Source organism: Monodelphis domestica, chromosome 4 (genome assembly GCF_027887165.1).
Source record: "Monodelphis domestica isolate mMonDom1 chromosome 4, mMonDom1.pri, whole genome shotgun sequence".
In the NCBI taxonomy this organism is placed as follows: Eukaryota; Metazoa; Chordata; class Mammalia; order Didelphimorphia; family Didelphidae; genus Monodelphis; species Monodelphis domestica.
In genome coordinates, this window is record NC_077230.1 from 172826694 (window position 1) to 172844379 (window position 17686).

General features: G+C 35.8%; 1 protein-coding gene across 4 annotated transcripts in view; it reads right to left on the reverse strand.

Moving 5' to 3' along the window:
• Positions 1 to 17686, reverse strand: part of LOC130453710 (putative sodium-coupled neutral amino acid transporter 11) — a 124895-nt gene that overhangs the window by 41856 nt on the left and 65353 nt on the right. For all 4 annotated transcript variants that reach the window (XM_056793970.1, XM_056793971.1, XM_056793969.1 and 1 more), the window contains 2 exons: positions 15580 to 15686; positions 11333 to 11412 (listed from right to left, as the gene is read on the reverse strand). In XM_056793970.1, coding sequence (XP_056649948.1) covers positions 11333 to 11412; positions 15580 to 15686 — 187 coding nt within the window. The remainder of the gene's footprint in view (positions 1 to 11332; positions 11413 to 15579; positions 15687 to 17686) is intronic.

A 17686-nucleotide genomic window follows, 5' to 3' on the forward strand; every position in this document is an offset into this window, starting at 1 on the left:
CTGGTCCCCTTGATCACCCACCACCCACATTAGTATAGTAAGTTTTAAAGTAGTCAGTCTAAATTAACAATAGTGAGCAGTAAGATTGCAAAGCCAAAGGGTAGGGTAGTTAGTTCAGTTGATACAGTTCTGGTCCTGAAGTCAGAAAGACTCATTATCATGAGTTCAAGTCTGGCTTCAGACACTTAGTAGCTGTGTGATTCTGGGCAGGTCACTTAATCCCATTTGTCTTAGTTTACTCATCTGTAAAATGAACTGGAGAAGGAAATAGCAAACCACTCCAGTATCTTTGCCAAAAGCACTCCAAATGGGGTCATGAAGAGTTGGATACAATTGAACTGAATGAACAACAAACCATACCAAAGATTAAAAGAACACATTTTGCAAACTGTATCCTATATGAATTAAAAATTATTTCCTTAGACTATGTGCTAAATCAGGACCTTGTTAGTTCCATGATCTCTGATAAACTCTAGACATCTTCGGTTAGACCAATAGAACACCAAATATTGCTGATAATTTTGTTAGAGTTAATGTGGACATTTTAATAAATTAACCCCAAGGTAGTATGGTTAGTCTGTCTTCCACTAGATGTACCTATAAAAATGAGGTCCCAAACTCCTGGCTTACCCCCAACCCAAGCACTCTTCTATCTCTATCAGAGTCCAGGCTGCCAAATACTTCCAACTGTAATGCAAGGTTATATGCATGACTCTCTATGCTTCTCCCCCTCTCCACTCTTTCCCCCATGCTTTCTACCTTCCTCTATCATCCCATCTTTGTCTCTGTACTGTCTGCCTCTACATCTCCTTTTCTCCATTTGTCTCTGTGTGTTTTGTGCATTTGGCCCTGCACACTGTAATGTTGTTGAGGAGAGAAAATGGGAAAAGTCTGCAGCAGAGCTGGAGAAGCTAGGACTGCTGAACCGTCAATCAAGGAGGACATTCTAATTGGAATGGTGACCAGGAAGGACTGTCCTGCCTCCCTCTTCCCCTTCTCTCCCACCCTTTTAGTTGATTCTTCTGTTGGTAGCACTGAAGTCAGCTCAAAGTGAGTATCTTGGTATACCAAATGAAGTACTCTCTCTTTTCTAAGTTTAAGTAAGGGCTTTTATTTGGGAGAAGGGGAAAGGTAAAGAAGTTGAGGGGAGAGCCAGTTTGGGGTTTCCCTAATATTAAAACAATTCCTAAGTTGGAGGATGGTGGAATAAAGTTCAGATTTGGGAAAATGGCCAACAGGTTTGAAAATTCAGTCACTGTAGTATTGTAGGGAGAAACCAGAGAACAGGACTTTTCTGTCCTTCCTCCTTTTTGTCCCAACGATAAGAGACTAAATTTTTCAGCTTGTCTGATCCTTTTTAACGGTCCTTAATTAATTAAACTCTGTGCCTTAATAAAGTGTGATTGAAACATTATTCCCCACTGCCATCATGATATTTCCTGGAGTACCTGCCCTCATCATAATTTCATGAATTAATTAGGAATTCAGAGACTTTTGAGAAATTGGCATTCAGCATCAGACCCTGTTTCAGGATAAATATCTATGTGAATAGAAACTGACAGGAACCATGACCCAGGAAATAGCCTCTATAAGATCATGTTCCAGGTCTAGTCAATTGATAAACTAAAGGGAGAGCTGTACAATGGATAGTTAGAAGAACTCTTAAATATCCCCCCTACACACACACACACACACACACACAAAGATTCCTCATCTCTACTCCCATCTCCACACAAAACTTTGTCAATGGAAATTGCACATGAGAAAACTCATCCATTTTTCATTTTCTTGCTGGGAGACAGCTGGGCTCCCTTTGGAGTGAGAAAACAGGACCCAAGGATCCCCCTATGGAGGCAATAAAGAGCATCTATTTTGAGTTATGGCAAGAGCAATGAGAACTATAAAGGGAACCATGCCACAGAGCTATGAGCTCCCTGCAGAGAGCAACATAGGGCAGGTGAAGACAAGACTCTTGGAAGGCTGAAGGAATCTTTGCTTCTGAGACTAGAATCAATTCAGAAGGAATTTATATTAGGGTTCATTCTGGAACTTCTATTCCATGTTCCTTTCAAATAAACCTTTCTTTGGTAATACTGTAAGTATACTATTTCCATTTGAGGAATTAATCTCAGTATCCTGGAGGGGTGGCATGTGAAGATTTTCTCAGGTTTCTTGAAGAAGGACACATAAATCAAGAATGGTGAGAAAATCTACCCAAGTAGAACCATTCCCTTCATGTCATGGAAATCTCTAAAACAGGGTAACAAGTAGCACCTGGTCAGTGGGAATCAACAATGGAGCCAATCTACTTTAACATAGATCCTGAATCTTTTCCTAATAGAGGATTAAACATATCAAAAAGCATTATTTCCTGCATAATTTTTCTAGTTATGATTTTTAACCACCCTACCCCAACACACATTTTTTTGTCACTGTCTGAATAGAATTTCTTTAAAGTTTTTTTTTTCTTTTTAGGCTTGAGGTGGGGATCATCTAGCTCACATTTTGGTTCCCATCATATAAATGATAACAGAATTATTTTAATTAATAATTCCATTTTAGGCATAGTCTGTGCCATGAAATCTCTGGCTAGCTTTATTCAAAGGAAATAAAACAATCTCTTCACCAGCTCTATCACTGAATTTTACTATAATGAAAATGGCCTATGAGTATTCTACTAGTATTCTTTGCCATCACTTCCATTTTAACTAAAAGCATTTCAAAGTTCTAGAATTTTGCTTAGTTCTTTCAAAGACTGCAACTCTTCTTATCAGGGCTCCAGGTTGTCTGCCATATAAAGTGCAAATGAACACCATGGAAATATAAATCCATGTTTTAATTTGGGGAACTAGAGTGGAAACATCACAAGTCATGTGTAGAAATCTGATGTGATTTTAATTTTGGAATGAAGGGTAAATAACTGAATATTTTGCCGGTAACATAATTTCTACCCTGAATGAAAATTCCATGGTAGTGTCTCAGTGGCATTTGAAAAAATGGATGAACAAACAAAAGAAAGGATTTTGACAAGAGGCAAAATGAAGATTTTCATGGTGCAAGTACTTATGTTTGAAGACACCTTTAATTCTTGCAGGCAAAACATTGGGGGTAAAAATGGATTTTTTGGATTGCTGTGATATATAGTTTTAGTGTCCCAGCTGAGATTCTACAGAGCAAGTAAACTGCTCTATCCCTTAAATATTTTCAGAATATAAATGGTTAAAAGTATAAAGCAAAGCTAAACATCCTGTCTCACAGAACCTTCCAAGCACCTGAACTAGAAAATATTTGAAATCATATCAAAAGGTAGAATTTCTGGCCATACTGAAGCAGAACTTGAATTGTGTGCTTTATTTTGAAAACACTGCTACTGCAAAAGCGTTTCCATAGTAACAAGGTCAACACCAGCAGCTACTGTAGACTTCCCCCAACATTTTTTGATGATGGCTTTCAAGATCCGTTCCAAATACCCACTTTAGAAACTCAGTGAGAGAGCGGTTTTCTTGATCACCCATCTGAAGTAAAATGAGGCAAAACATTCACACACAGAGCACGGAAAGGCTCATGTTTTATGGATTTTGAGCATTCGTATTTGTCACATTTTCAGCAAGAAGTCAGTCCTAGTAGCTGCCATGTCAGCCACTGTATGTGCCCTGCAATAAGTCTGATTATCTATCATAACAAACAGAAGATCATTTTCAGCCTTCTTCAAACAGAGATGAGAAGCTGCATGGTTTCAAAATACACCCCTCTTTTAGCACCTAAACATTGAGAATGCCAAATAAAAAATCCAGTTATTAGAAAAGTTTCAGACATTCATGTGAACCTTATCTGTTAGGAGATGATTAATCAGAAAGTTGCCACATTGTATTGCCATATAAACTAAATAGTTATTTGGTCACCAAACAAAATCATTTAATTAAGACCCACTTTAATCAAGTGACATTTCCACAAAGTAGTGTCTGGTCACCACAACCAGAAGCAATTCCTCACATCTCTGAATTCCTACAGCTCTTTTCTTAGAGCAAGTATCATGTATTATTTTGTTTATATCTTATAGTTATTGGTACATGCAATTCTTCTACTGAGAAAAAAACTATGGAAACACTTTGGATTTGCATTCATATGCACTTACTACCTGAGAAGAGTTTAGTTATTTTATCTGCCTCACCTCTAATAGGAAAATTGCAATAATTACCTCACAGGCTTATTGTGAGGAACCAAAGGGATAATAGATATAAAATATTTTGTGTAGTGTACTTTGCTATAGAAGTTATTATTAACATATAAATTCCTTAAAGGTGGGAACTTTGTAGGATTCATCTTTAAATACCTCATAGGAATTCATAGATTGGCTTGCACATAGTAGATGCTCTGTAAAGATTTATTGTTGAATGAAATTTATTATATTATTATTGTTTTTATTATTTATATAATTAATTACATAAATTATATTATTATATTGAAAGAAATCCTCTACATGCTCCTGGTAGGAGATGATATTGTACTAATTGCCTGAAATATTGGATAGCTTCCTAAAAGAGATTCATAACCATTCCCCCCAAAGTTGGGCCTAAATATCAACCCAGGCAAATCCAAGCAGAAGAATGCTTTTCTTCAGAACAAAATATACAGGGCAATAAACAACCTGTACATGCAATTTTATACACACACTGTAAAAATAGACTTGAATCTAGGACTTTAATCCCCAGAAGTCCTTGCTCCACTTCCCCAGAATGCTTTGTAATCTCACTGAATTCTCACCTGGGCCGAGAGCAAAATCATTATTTAAAGGGTCTCTGCCCACGGTAGGCTCACTTCTCTTCTTGGCTCCGCTGGCAGACAGGTCTCATGATGTGAGTGAAATTTGGGTGGGCCTCATGGCCCACCTAGCACATTCTTCTTTTGCTTGTATTTTCTTTAATAGTTGACCTTTAATAAACTTCATAAAAACAATACTCCTTGCAGAAAGAAACTAATTTCTACCTGCCTCAGTATCCCCCAAATTTTAATCTTTACAGAAAACGAAATACTCTCAATCTTCTGATTCTTTTCTTTACTGATCTTTAGTCCAGCCTTTAATAGCTACTGCCTAGAATTTTTTTTTAAGCACGTTTCTCTGGTCAAGGTTTTTTTACCCTTGCAAAGCTGCTGCTCATTCCAGCCATTAGATAGCTTGCTCCCAGCCCTGCCTGCCTGCCTGCCACTGCCATCTGCTTTGGACGGCCACTCCTCCCTGCCTGGGTGCATCCTTATCTGCAGGGCCCTGCTCCAAATCCGTTTGGAGATTGCAACTCACCTGCCTACCCCGGCTGCCAGCTCTGGTTCCGGCTCCCCAGCACACAGCTCCTGCTGCTGTCCTGGCCCTGCCCACCCTGGTGTTCTCTCTCACTCACCTGGCCCACCTGATTCAATCTAGATTGCAATCACCTGGTGACCTGCCTGCCCAACAAACTAGCTTTGGAGCAGATCACTCATCGGTCAAGACTCATTTGGTATTTGGTATTTGGTATTGGCTCCATGTGGGCGGATTGGGCTCCATGTGGGTGGATCAGAGTGTAGGAGGGAGAGAGACAAGAGGGAAAAAAGAAAGGTTTTTTCAAGCAGGAACATAAAAACATGGCTATTTTACAAGGATGTCTTTTAATTGCATTGATCCTTTTATTGACTTCACCTGCGTGTCAGAGAAAATATTTAGTTCCCTATAACCATTGAGCTAACTATGGGGAAAAGACTCTGCAGCTCAGTGAACTGAGAGCCAGGCCTATAGATGGGAGGTTCTTAGTTAAAGTCTGGCCTGAGATACTTCATAGCCCTGTGGCCCTGAGCAGATTGCTTGGACCTCATTGCTTACCCCTTATCAATTTGCCTTCAGACAATAGACATTTAAATGGATAATTAATAATTAAAAAAACACACCTAAGGAACTTTAAAGACTGGAGGTTATATATTTTAAGGCATTTCAGACTCCAATGGTTTATTAAAAAAAAAACTCTGTATTTCTATTGCATTTTCCTGATTGTTTTAAGATATAACTTTGTGATTTTAAGTTCATATATTACTAGATTCAATATTATTCTGTTATACTGTTCATTTAATGTACTGAGTTTTAAAAATTCTGTTGCTTTTCCCTATAACCATATTGAGATCATTGTAATTAAGCCCATATATGAAAAAGACCGCTTTTCTATTTTTGCCTTTGTAAAATTGTTACATTGAGGATAGATAGACTTCTTCAGAACTGGCTACAATTGCTATAACAACCTTTGGAAAATTTAATGTGTTAAATATCTCAATTGGTTTTAAGGGTTTTTTGAATATGATTTTTGGAATTTTTTTTTAACAATCTCTGGTTATTTTGCCTGCCCCTACCACGAGGTAAGGCCCACTCCAGTAGCTGAAGTGAAACACAATTATAACCCCCAACCTTCCTGCATTTCTAAATATGTGAATGGAAATTGGGGCAGTTAATCTCAGGGCATTTGTACCCCTAAAAAAAAGCCTCCAAAAAAGGAATATCTCTCATTTATACTCTTCAGCTCACTATTTTACTTCCACCAGAATGATATATAGATTTCTTATGTTCTTAAGCCAAGATGAGTTTTACTTTGTTTAAAAACATGTTTATTACCAAAGTTTAAAGATTTGCTATGATTACAAAAACTTGTGACAAATATCCATCAATTCATAGGTTTTTTTTAAAAATGCCATACAGCAACTTATGCGAAATATGATAGTGTGTTTGTTTGCTATTGTAATTAATTGGGCTATTGAGAATTTTGGGGATATTGATATCTACATATTTGTACTACTGTTCTTTAAAAATGAAAAATGTTACCTTGTTCAATTCATTTGCCTTCTACTCACAGTGGATCATGGCCAGACATGAAGAGGAAATGGATCTCATTTTTGGTGAGAAAGCCTTGTATTCTATATCTTCTTAGCTGACACAGTGTGTCAATGATTATAAGCTATATTTTTGAATTTTAAAAGACTTTTATTATATTTTTCTTGCATGTGCAATATATTATGTCAGGTGTTTTTTTATTTTTTTCTCTCCTTTTTTATATTTGAAGCACATGTCACCAGGATTAAGATTTTCTTTAACATTTTGACTTTTCAGTACTATAAGTTTAAGATACATTTGCTAATGCATACCCCCAAAGCTAGAAGAGTATAAAAATGATGCCACTAATTATTTTTAAAAAATTATGGGACTTTGCTTAATGATTCTGTCTGATTCTAGGACAAGATACACACAAAAGAGCCATTGCATAGGGCCAACAATAAGCCAATCCAGGATGGATTGATGCCCTTCTAAGCCAATATAGAGGTCTTGAACCTAGTGTGAAGACTCGAGGTTACTGTGTTTAACATTTGTTATGACACAGGCTTTCCTTGTGTCCACACTCACTCTGAAACTACTCACAGAAGAGTATCCCCAAACTTGGCTCCTACTTGGCTTCTATAATCTGGTCACTTCCTTTTCTGCCTTTCATAGTGTGGTACCTTTCTGTAGTCCTGGCTACTGACTGGGTAAATGCATCATTGCTTAGATCATTTTGATTGGGCCCTGATTCAAGGACCTGTTATAGATTTATTTTTCTTTTTACTTAGAATTTTTACACATAAGACTTTGATAGTCTATATTTTCATCCAGAGGTTTTTCTTTTTTATTTGGATTTTTCTGATATCTTTTTTAATTTCTCTTGCCAATTGATTCATATACTTCATAACTCAGCCTAAGTGATCCTGTATTTTTCAATCACCCTCTTAACGGGGAAATGTAAAAAATATCATTATTTAAATTGCAAAGTTTAAATTCCTTTTGAGAAGAATTTTAGGTAAAGGAAGATGCTACCTCTCTGAATCCAGAAACTGAACTGTTGGAGAAGCCACCATGAAGAAGCCTCCAGACCAGCTGCACAAGAATGAATTTTGGGTGTGGTTGATTGAACATTTATTTGTATGTATACTTTCATGCCAAAGGGGACTGCCCCCTAACTGGCTTTTTGTCAATGCATCTAGCAATTATTGGTTTTGTTTTTTTTCCCCCTCTTATCCTCAAATTGTTGTAATCTTTAAATTGATTATGTTTTTATGATCCTTTGGGGAAGTCCTTCTTCCCAAGAGGATCAAATGGAGAAATGTAAAAATAGACTTGAATCCAGGACTTCAATCCCCAGAAGTCCTTGCTCCATTTCCCCAGAATGCTTTGTAATCTCACTGAATTCTTACCTGGGACAAGAATAAAATCATTATTTAAAGGGTCTCCACCAACTTCTCTTCCTGGCTCCGCTGGCAAACAGACGCGTCTCATGATGTGAGTGAAATTTGGGTGGGCCTCATGGCCCACCTAGCATGTGCTTCTCTTGCTTGTATTTTCTTTAACCCTTGACCTTTAATAAACCTCATAAAAATAATACTCCTTGCAGAAAGATACCTCAGTATCCCACAAATTTTAATCTTTACAACACACACACATACACATATATTATATATGGATGTATATCCATCCAAGTATGTACTATATAATTTACATTACACATATTATATATGCCATAATATACTATATAAACACATATATCATATATACTATATGGAAATTATATAACATATTATATTATAATTATATAATATATTTTAAAATTATTTTTATTCTAGTTAAAATTTAATATATTTTAAATTTATAATATATAAATTATATAATTTTCATGTAGTATATATACTATACATAATTTATAAATTATATATACTATCTTTACATGGTATATATAATTTATAAATATATATGGTGTTATACATGCATTATATATTTATATAAATGTACATATATTTATATGTGTATATCTTATATATACAAATATACATGCATATATTCACATATATACTTCACACATATACATACATATATACACATATTTTATCGACTATTATATATAATTATATTTTATATGTATTATGTTTGTTTGTTGAATATGAACAATGAACTAGACTCAGAACTGAACGGAAGGAGGAGAGCAGGTTGGCCTGCATTCAGGAAACTGCAATTGCATTTAATAATCAAAGTTTCTCCCTAAAATAAAGGTCTATCTTTTTAACATGGAAATGTTTCTTTTGCTAGTATATAGAGATAAGTGAAGGGATGCTACAGTTGCCAAAGAATTGAAGCTGAGGCACAGTGGCCATGAATAAGCTACAATATATAACTAACCAAGATCTGCCTGAGCACATTGGTATAAAAGATGCCATCAGTGAGATGTAAGCCTGGAAAATAGTCATGTGGCAAGAAGGAATAGAAGCTGAGATGTACACTGGTATTCATCACGTTATAAGAACTAGACCAAGATTCCCAGCAGGTTATGCGAATCTTCAGAGGAGGATTTACATCAGGACATAGAAAAAATGCATAAGATGAGAAGGTATAGAAAAATTATGATTTATATTGTAAGTACTTTAGTGAAATCACATTCATTTGTGTATAAGAAGTATGATAGTTGTTGAATAATTATTCAACTTTATTATTCAATACTTTAAAGTTAAATAATGAGTAGAAGGATCCATAATTGAGGCAACATTTTAAGTTAGAAAAGTACTGGATTTGTAGTCAAAAGACTTAGGTTCAAATTCGGGTTCTATCATTTACTATCTGTGTGATCTTGGGCCAGTCATTTAACCACTGAGTTCCTTAATTGCAAAATAAAGGAAAGGGATGAAATGACTCCAAGGCTTATTCCAGCTTTAAATTTGTTACCATCTTGGATGAGAGGCAACAGTTAAAAGTTTATAGCCGTCATTTCAATCTCTTTTATGTTCTATTCATGTTTACTTGAATGCCATTCATTTCAGGCTGCATTTTTTTTTATTGCATATCCTAACAATGTCAGACCTGTATTGATTTAGAATCTTAAACTCTAAAGACTGCAATTTCCACAAGCCCCTTTTCCTTTTCCTGTCTGTGTGTCTCCTAACAGGGATTGGGGTTTTAAAGTTTCCATTTCCACCCATGCAGCCTCTCTGGCTTGTATAAGCATAGAGGAGGGAGTGATTTTTTTGCCTGCCTCAGTTCTCTCAACTGTAAAATGTGGATAACACCTACCTCCCAAGGTTGTTGGAGGAATCAAATGAGATATTTTAAAGTGCTTAGCATAGAGACTGACATTGAATATGGACTTAATAGGTGCCTGTTTCTTTATTTCCTTTCTTTCTTTCTTTCTTTCTTTCTTTCTTTCTTTCTTTCTTTCTTTCTTTCTTCCTTTCTTCCTTTCTTCCTTTCTTCCTTTCTTCCTTTCTTCCTTTCTTCCTTTCTTCCTTTCTTCCTTTCTTCCTTTCTTCCTTTCTTCCTTCCTTTCTCTCTTTCTCCCTTCCTTCCTTCCTTCCTTCCTTCCTTCCTTCCTTCCTTCCTTCCTTCCTTCCTTCCTTCCTTCCTTCCTTCCTTCCTTCCTTCCTTCCTTTCTCTCTTTCTCTCTTTCTCCCTCCCTTCCTTCCTTCCTTCCTTCCTTCCTTCCTTCCTTCCTTCCTTCCTTCCTTCCTTCCTTCCTTCCTTCCTTCCTTCCTTCCTTTCTCTCTTTCTCTCCTTCTCTCTCTCTTTCTTTCTTTCTTTCTTTTCCTTCCTTCCTTCCTTCCTTCCTTCCTTCCTTCCTTCCTTCCTTCCTTCCTTCCTTCCTTCCTTCCTTCCTTCCTTCCTTCCTTCCTTCCTTCCTTCCTTCCTTCCTTCCTTCCTTCCTTCCTTCCTTCCTTCCTTCCTTCCTTCCTTCCTTCCTTCCTTTCTCTCTTTCTCTCTTTCTCCCTCCCTCCCTTCCTTCCTTCCTTCCTTCCTTCCTTCCTTCCTTCCTTCCTTCCTTCCTTCCCACTTCCTTCTCAGAACAATTTTTGAAGTAAGTAGTATAAATATTATTATCCACATTTTACCGGTGAGGAAAATAATAACAGGTAGCACTGAGGTAGCACTTTAAGTTTGCAAAGCTCTTTACATGAGTTATCACATCTTATCCTCATGTTGCCCTTATGAGGTATATATGGATAGATACATGAAGTAGGTGTATAGATGAGGTAGGTGGTATCTCTATTTTACATATGAGGAAACTGAGAAACAGAGAAGTTAAGTGACTTATCCAGGAACATAGAGTTAGTAAGTACCTGAATCAAAATTTGAACTCTAGTCTTCTTGATTCCAAGTGTAGCAGTCTATATGCTATGGCAGCAAGCATGAAATTACTTGCTTATATTAACACAGCCACCATGCAACTCTTCTTTTTAATAGGCATATTTTCATTTTTAATACATATATGACTATAGTTCAAGATCAAGTTATTAACAAAAAAAAACTTACATGTATGGACCTAGAGTAAATGCTCTAATAATTACAAATATCAAGATCATTGCAGTTAAAACTGCCGATGTAAGGGATACCTGCCAAAGAAAATACAAAAGGTTATCAGTTCATTGATATAGATATTTTACTTTTAATGTTATTTTATTCCTTCAATCCAATTTGATTTTTCTGAGTAATTAATATTCTCAGAATTACTAATTATTTCTACTTATTGCTCTAGATAGGAATTAGGAAAACTCCAGCCTAACAGGTCAGATTTGAGCTTTGGTTTAATATCAGTTCCATCCCTTTAAAATGATCTCTATTTTCTAAATACTCGTGTCCATTGTCTTTTCATGTTTTCTCCTCCATTAGATTATAAATTACTTAAGACCAGGGATGGGGATTTCATTTATTCATTTTTCTACTTGACTATTTATTTATTTGTTTTTCTTTGTATCTCTAACTTAGCCTAGCAGATATTAGAAACTAAATTATCATTGACTTTACTTTTCATCCAGTACCCTGAGTAGGTACTGAACCATGATTTTGCCACATATGTCTGCTTCTGCAAAACGACAAACAGATCTGCAAGCTGTTAGTGGATTTTGATGCAGGGCCATTAGTTGGTAATTGGTGTGACATGCTCAGTGTCTGAATTGAAGTAGATATTTCTATTTCTATTCCTAGTGCATGCGTATGTATGGGTGTGTGTGTTTCTGTTCCCGTTTCTCTTTTTTTTCTCTTTATGAACTCTTTCTCTGTTTTTTCTTTCTCTCTTTTTCTTCTTCATTCCTCCATTTTGTTTTTTATTTCACTTTTAATTGCTAAGCCAGAGAACCAATATTAAATTTAAATTTTACCTATAAATTAATATAAATTATATGCATAGGTTTTATATTTTTTCCCAATTCTGAAAACAGATCTATAAAATATTTTGTATATTTTCTCATAAATCTATGGGAGAGAAAAATGCTTTTTAAGAAATTAATCTGATCCTTGATTAATATATATTATTTTATACTATATTATATATGCATAATATAAAATAAATATAAACATATATAATAAAACAAAATAATAATAAATATAACATAAAATTATATATATATTAATCAAGGATCAGATTAATTCCTTAAATTATATTTTTCCTTCTTAAATATATTTCTTAAAATATATTATTATATTTATAATATATACTATATCTTTATAATTTATACATATTATATTAAAATATATATATATATATTAGTTGATAGTTTCAGCATATAAAATACCTCACATGCTATAAGCAGGGGTTTGCTGCAGTCAACTTTGATCAACTCTCAATGGCTGATTGTTAAAGTTTCAAAATAATTAATTTTATCCCCAAATTGGCAAACACAAATCACGATTTGCTTCATTGTTTTGTTGATTGCTTAAATCTAAGAAAGTTAGGGGCAAAGTGTTAATGTAGATTAAACTTAAAAGTGTGACAGCCATATATTTCTTTCAGGAATCAGTTATTGAAACTTTATCAGCATACCCCTGGCTATGAAGGCTAAGAATTGATATTGGACCTATGAGTTTAATAGCTTAAGACACTCCCTTGTGAGAAAACTCCCTCTACCATTACAGATCAGCACCGTCTCTGCAACTTATGACCTTAGTGAATTTCCTGGAGCACCAGGAAGTTAAGTGACTCACCCATGGTCATACAGCTAGTACATGTCAGAAGTGGGACATGAACCCACACCATTCTAGCTTCATTAAATATCTAATACTTGATGCTTTCTTTATGAAGCTGACAGTTACCTAGTATGCCAGATTCACATACTTCTTCTATGGATTCTTTTTATTTCCTAAAATTTGAAATCTATTATTGATAGTCTTCCTGTAGTTTTTCTATATATTAAATCTAGAAAAATTTTAAAGTGAGAATTGTTTAATTCATTATGTTTACTTAGGATAGTGCATATAGAAACATAGGAACACAGGCATTTCTTAAGTTTGTTGATTTACTGACATTAAAAGGAAATCCAAGAAGAATGTTTAAAATATTGAACATAATGAAAAATTTTTTATAATATAAAAATATACATATGGAAAAAACTGGAATGAAATGAAAGAAAGGACACCTTCAGGCAGGAAGGCTTTGTTTAAACTCTACTACTAAATGGAAAACTCTTATAAATATTCATCTTAGATAACTCAAGCAAAATGGCCCTTTGGACAAAACCATGATATTTTGTGTGGAAAGTCTGGGAGAAAGAGGGCAGAGGCAAAATGATGTGTATCATTATTCTTTGCTGTTGTTTAGTCTTTTTTGGCTGTTTCTGATTCTTTGTGATCCTATCTGAGGTTTTCTTGACAAAGACATGGGTGTGGTTGGCCATTTTCTTCTCCAGATAATTTTACAGATAAGGAACTGAGCAAAATAGGGTTACATGATTTGCTCAGGTTTGTGTAGTTATAATTGTCTGAGGCTGGATTTAAACTCAGGTCTTCCTGACTTAAGTCCCTATGATTTATCTATTGCATCACCTCACTGTCTAACTCTACACTTTATGTTGCATATAGAACCCTCTATCTGTGGAAGTATACTAGATAAGTAAAGTTTTAAATTTAACCAATTATTAAGAAATTACTAACGAATGGCAAGATTTCACTTCTCATCAGAATGTTCGTTGTTATGTTGAGTGAGATCATGACTTTAGAGTTTTGAGGGAACTTGGAGGTCAATTAATCTAACACATTAATTTAATACATGAAGAAACAGAGGCCCAGAGTTTAAATGACTTGCGAAAGGGCACCCAAGGATTGAATAGCTGAACTGGCATTTGACCCCAGCTTCTCTGACTTTCCCTCTGTACCTCCTACTTCAGGCTCAGAACAATAATACTTAATGCAAATATGTTTGAGACAATAAAATGTGTGATCCAAGAGTCATACTTGAATAAAAGCATAGTAATACATAAAAGCTATAGTTGTACCATTTATTTCAAAGTGCACAGTGTTGATAGATTTTTCTAATGTGAAGAGAGACGAGGCATTATTCCTTGTGAAAAACTTTGCATGAGTTGAAATCCCATATGTTAGCTACTATTATTATCTGCAGTAAAAATCATTTAAAATTTTATCAAACTGACAAAAGGTATTAGTCACATGAATAGTAGTTTGCAATCAGCAATATTTTAATAATGTAAAAATGGACAAAAAGGATTCTAGAATCTAAAAGTTGTAAGGGATCTCAGAGGCTACCTGGTCTAACCCAAACTAGAAGCAGAATCTTCTCTATAGCATATGCTTTATTTCTTAAAATTATTTTTATTTATTTTGTTATTTTCTAGTTATATGAAATACATTTTAACAACCATTTAAAAAAACTTTTGAATTCCAAATTCTTTCTCTCCCTCCTGCCCATGCTTCCTGCCCTATTGAGAAGGCAAGCAATTTGATTTAGATTATTCATGTGAGGCCATATGGCACATGCTTTAACAAGTGGTCATCTAACCTTTACTTTGAAGATCCCAGCAGATGAAAACTATTATTTCCCAAAGAAGCTCATTTCACTTTTCTGCAGCTCGAATTATTACACTTGAAAAAAACTCATTTCTTCTTGTTCTGTCCTCTGAGAGAAAGTTGATTAAATTTCAGCTTGTTCTCTTCCCCTTCTCCCTTGCCCCTCCAAGACTTGTCTTCTCCATGCTCCAAAGCCCTGGTTCTTTTATGCAGACTCACTGGAAATCTTTTCTAGTCTTACCTTTCCTTTGCTGTCTTCTGGAGGTACTCTGGCATGTCTGGCTTTCTTGAAATGTTATACTCATTACTAAATGCATTATCTTCAAAAAAACTCTCCTCATTAAAGATGTTGAAATCTAATCAATATATTATGCTGATTTTTTGCTAATAATGTCACAGATTTAAATCTTGCTATTTTTTTAGCTACTTAAAAAGGTTGGAAAACATTTTTAATAAATGTCACCTGCATATGTCATTTTTCGTTTCTGCTCTTAAGGTATCAAGCTTGTGCCTTGCAATAGTACCTGCTTTTAACCAGAAAAAGAAAGGGCACATTTAGTTCACACTGTGATTTCATGTTTAATCACTGATCCTTGAAGACCCATCTAATGACTCAACTACAGTTTACTTTAGGATAATCATAAATCATTTGACTTTGCAGATAAACACTACAATTAAGACCTCTGCACTGAAAACTGTGATTTGGCACAATTACTTCAGTTGACAAGGAAAATTTCTGCTTCTATTTTAATTGTGGAGATTACCTTTCCCAGCTTTGCTATGTCATGGTACAAGGATAAAGGAAGGGAAAAGAGAACTGTGGCGACCCCAATAATGAAGTGACGGCCGATGAAAAAGTTCCCAGGATCAACTAAAATACAAAGAAGATTATATGTTTAGAGGTATACATAATAAGTGCACACACACATCATTATATAGAACTTAGATTTTGTTTGACCAGACCCATGATTTCCCTGGTGGCAGGAATTTTTTCTCCCAATGCTGGTTGGCACACTCTCTGCATCTGAGAGTATAAAGATCACCGGGGGCAACACAGAGTGCATCTCCCAGACACTGGGTCAGAAATAGAATTTGAACAATAGTCTTCTGGTCTGCATTCACTATGATATATTTTCTCTCATGAAGAGAATATATTCAAGCAACAGAACAAAGTTCTCCCCCAGATCTGGGACTTCACAAGTGTACCATGTCTCTAATTGATAATTTTAGAAATCTGGGGTGGGACATTGAGGTGACATGCATTGAAGTGACATTCCCAGTGCCACTTAGCTGTATCTATATCTGTGTATATATTTATATATTTTTATCCATATCCATATCTATATCTAGGACTATATCTATATTTATATCTATCCATGGGACAGCGAGGCAGCCCAGAGGACAGAGTATGTATGGGCTTAGGATCAGGAAGACTTATCCTTCTAAATTCAAATCCTCACTAGCTATGTGACCCTGGGCAAGTTTCTTATCTCTGCCTCAGTTCCACATCTTATAAAAGGTGCCAGAAAGAGAAATGTCAACCAGTCCAGTATCTTTGCCAAGAAAATCTCAAAATGTGGTCATGAAGAGTCACACATGACTGAAATAACTCAAAGCTATAAACACATATATGTATGTACCTTCATATGCACATGTCAGAAGCAGAAACTGAGCTCCAGGTCACAGGATCATAGCACTATAAATCTACAGTCAAAAGGGATATCAGCTCTTTTCATTTATTTCATCTAAAGAATCTGACACCAATGGAGGTTAAATAATATTTTCTAGGTCACACAGGAAGATTTGGAAGCAGTATTTGAAACCAGACTCTTAAATTCCAGTATTCTTTCGATCATATGCAAGTCTTTGATTCCAAGACTACTTCCCTAGCCAATATAATCTATCATCACTCGTTTTGTTTAAAGCTCAGCATATTAAAATACAAGCCATATCACAAATATTTCAGGAAGAGACAATTCTCAGGAAAGCATGTCAAACACTTAAAACTCTAACAAATGTACAAAGTATCTTAAAGCTATGTCTCTAGTTTAAATATCCTAATAATTCAAGCAGGGGTATGAGTAGTTTTTGACCTTCATCTAATTTTAAAGAAATGTTTAGATCAAACAACACATCATCTTTATATCTGTGTATCCATCCTAGGAATAGATAAATGCATGAGGTTTTTTTTTTCCCTCAAGAGAAGATGGAAGACGGGGACTTCCAGGTAATCATGGCTACAATCTAGACGCCACACACTTCCTCTCCCTGGCACTGAACGAAATAGACTACATCAAAGGAGCATAAAAATCACCTTTGGAGAAACAGAAGGACTCCCCAGTACTCCCCAGTACCCCACAGAGGCAAAGGTATGTGGGGTTTGAACATTTCCACACTATAATAAGAAGGAGGAAAAGCTTGCACAGAAACGTGAACTGAGCTACCTGAGCGCTCACTGGGACAGCGAGTGAGTGGGAAACGTCTCTGTCTGGGGGGACACTCCAGGGTCCTTGGGATCTGGGGACTGCCAGGAAAAAATGTCTCAGGGCTGTTTCACAGGAGAATCCTGCGCTGAGCACAGGGGGCCCAGGGAGGCATACTCGGGGCGGTTGTGCTGAGTATCTGGGCAGAGCTAAACACCAGGGGCAGACCACGCACTGATTATCTGAGCAGAGCTGAACACCTGGGTAGTTTGGCTGTGATCAGGGGCCAGTGCTCTAAGAAACCTCGGAGGCTGGGAAGAACTACTCTGAAGCAACCTAAATTCACAGAAAACCCACCCATATCACCCAGACCCCAGACCAAAAAGGAAAGGGGAATAAAACCACCAAAGGGATGGCTCACATGGCCCAAAATCAGGCCTCCAGGAAG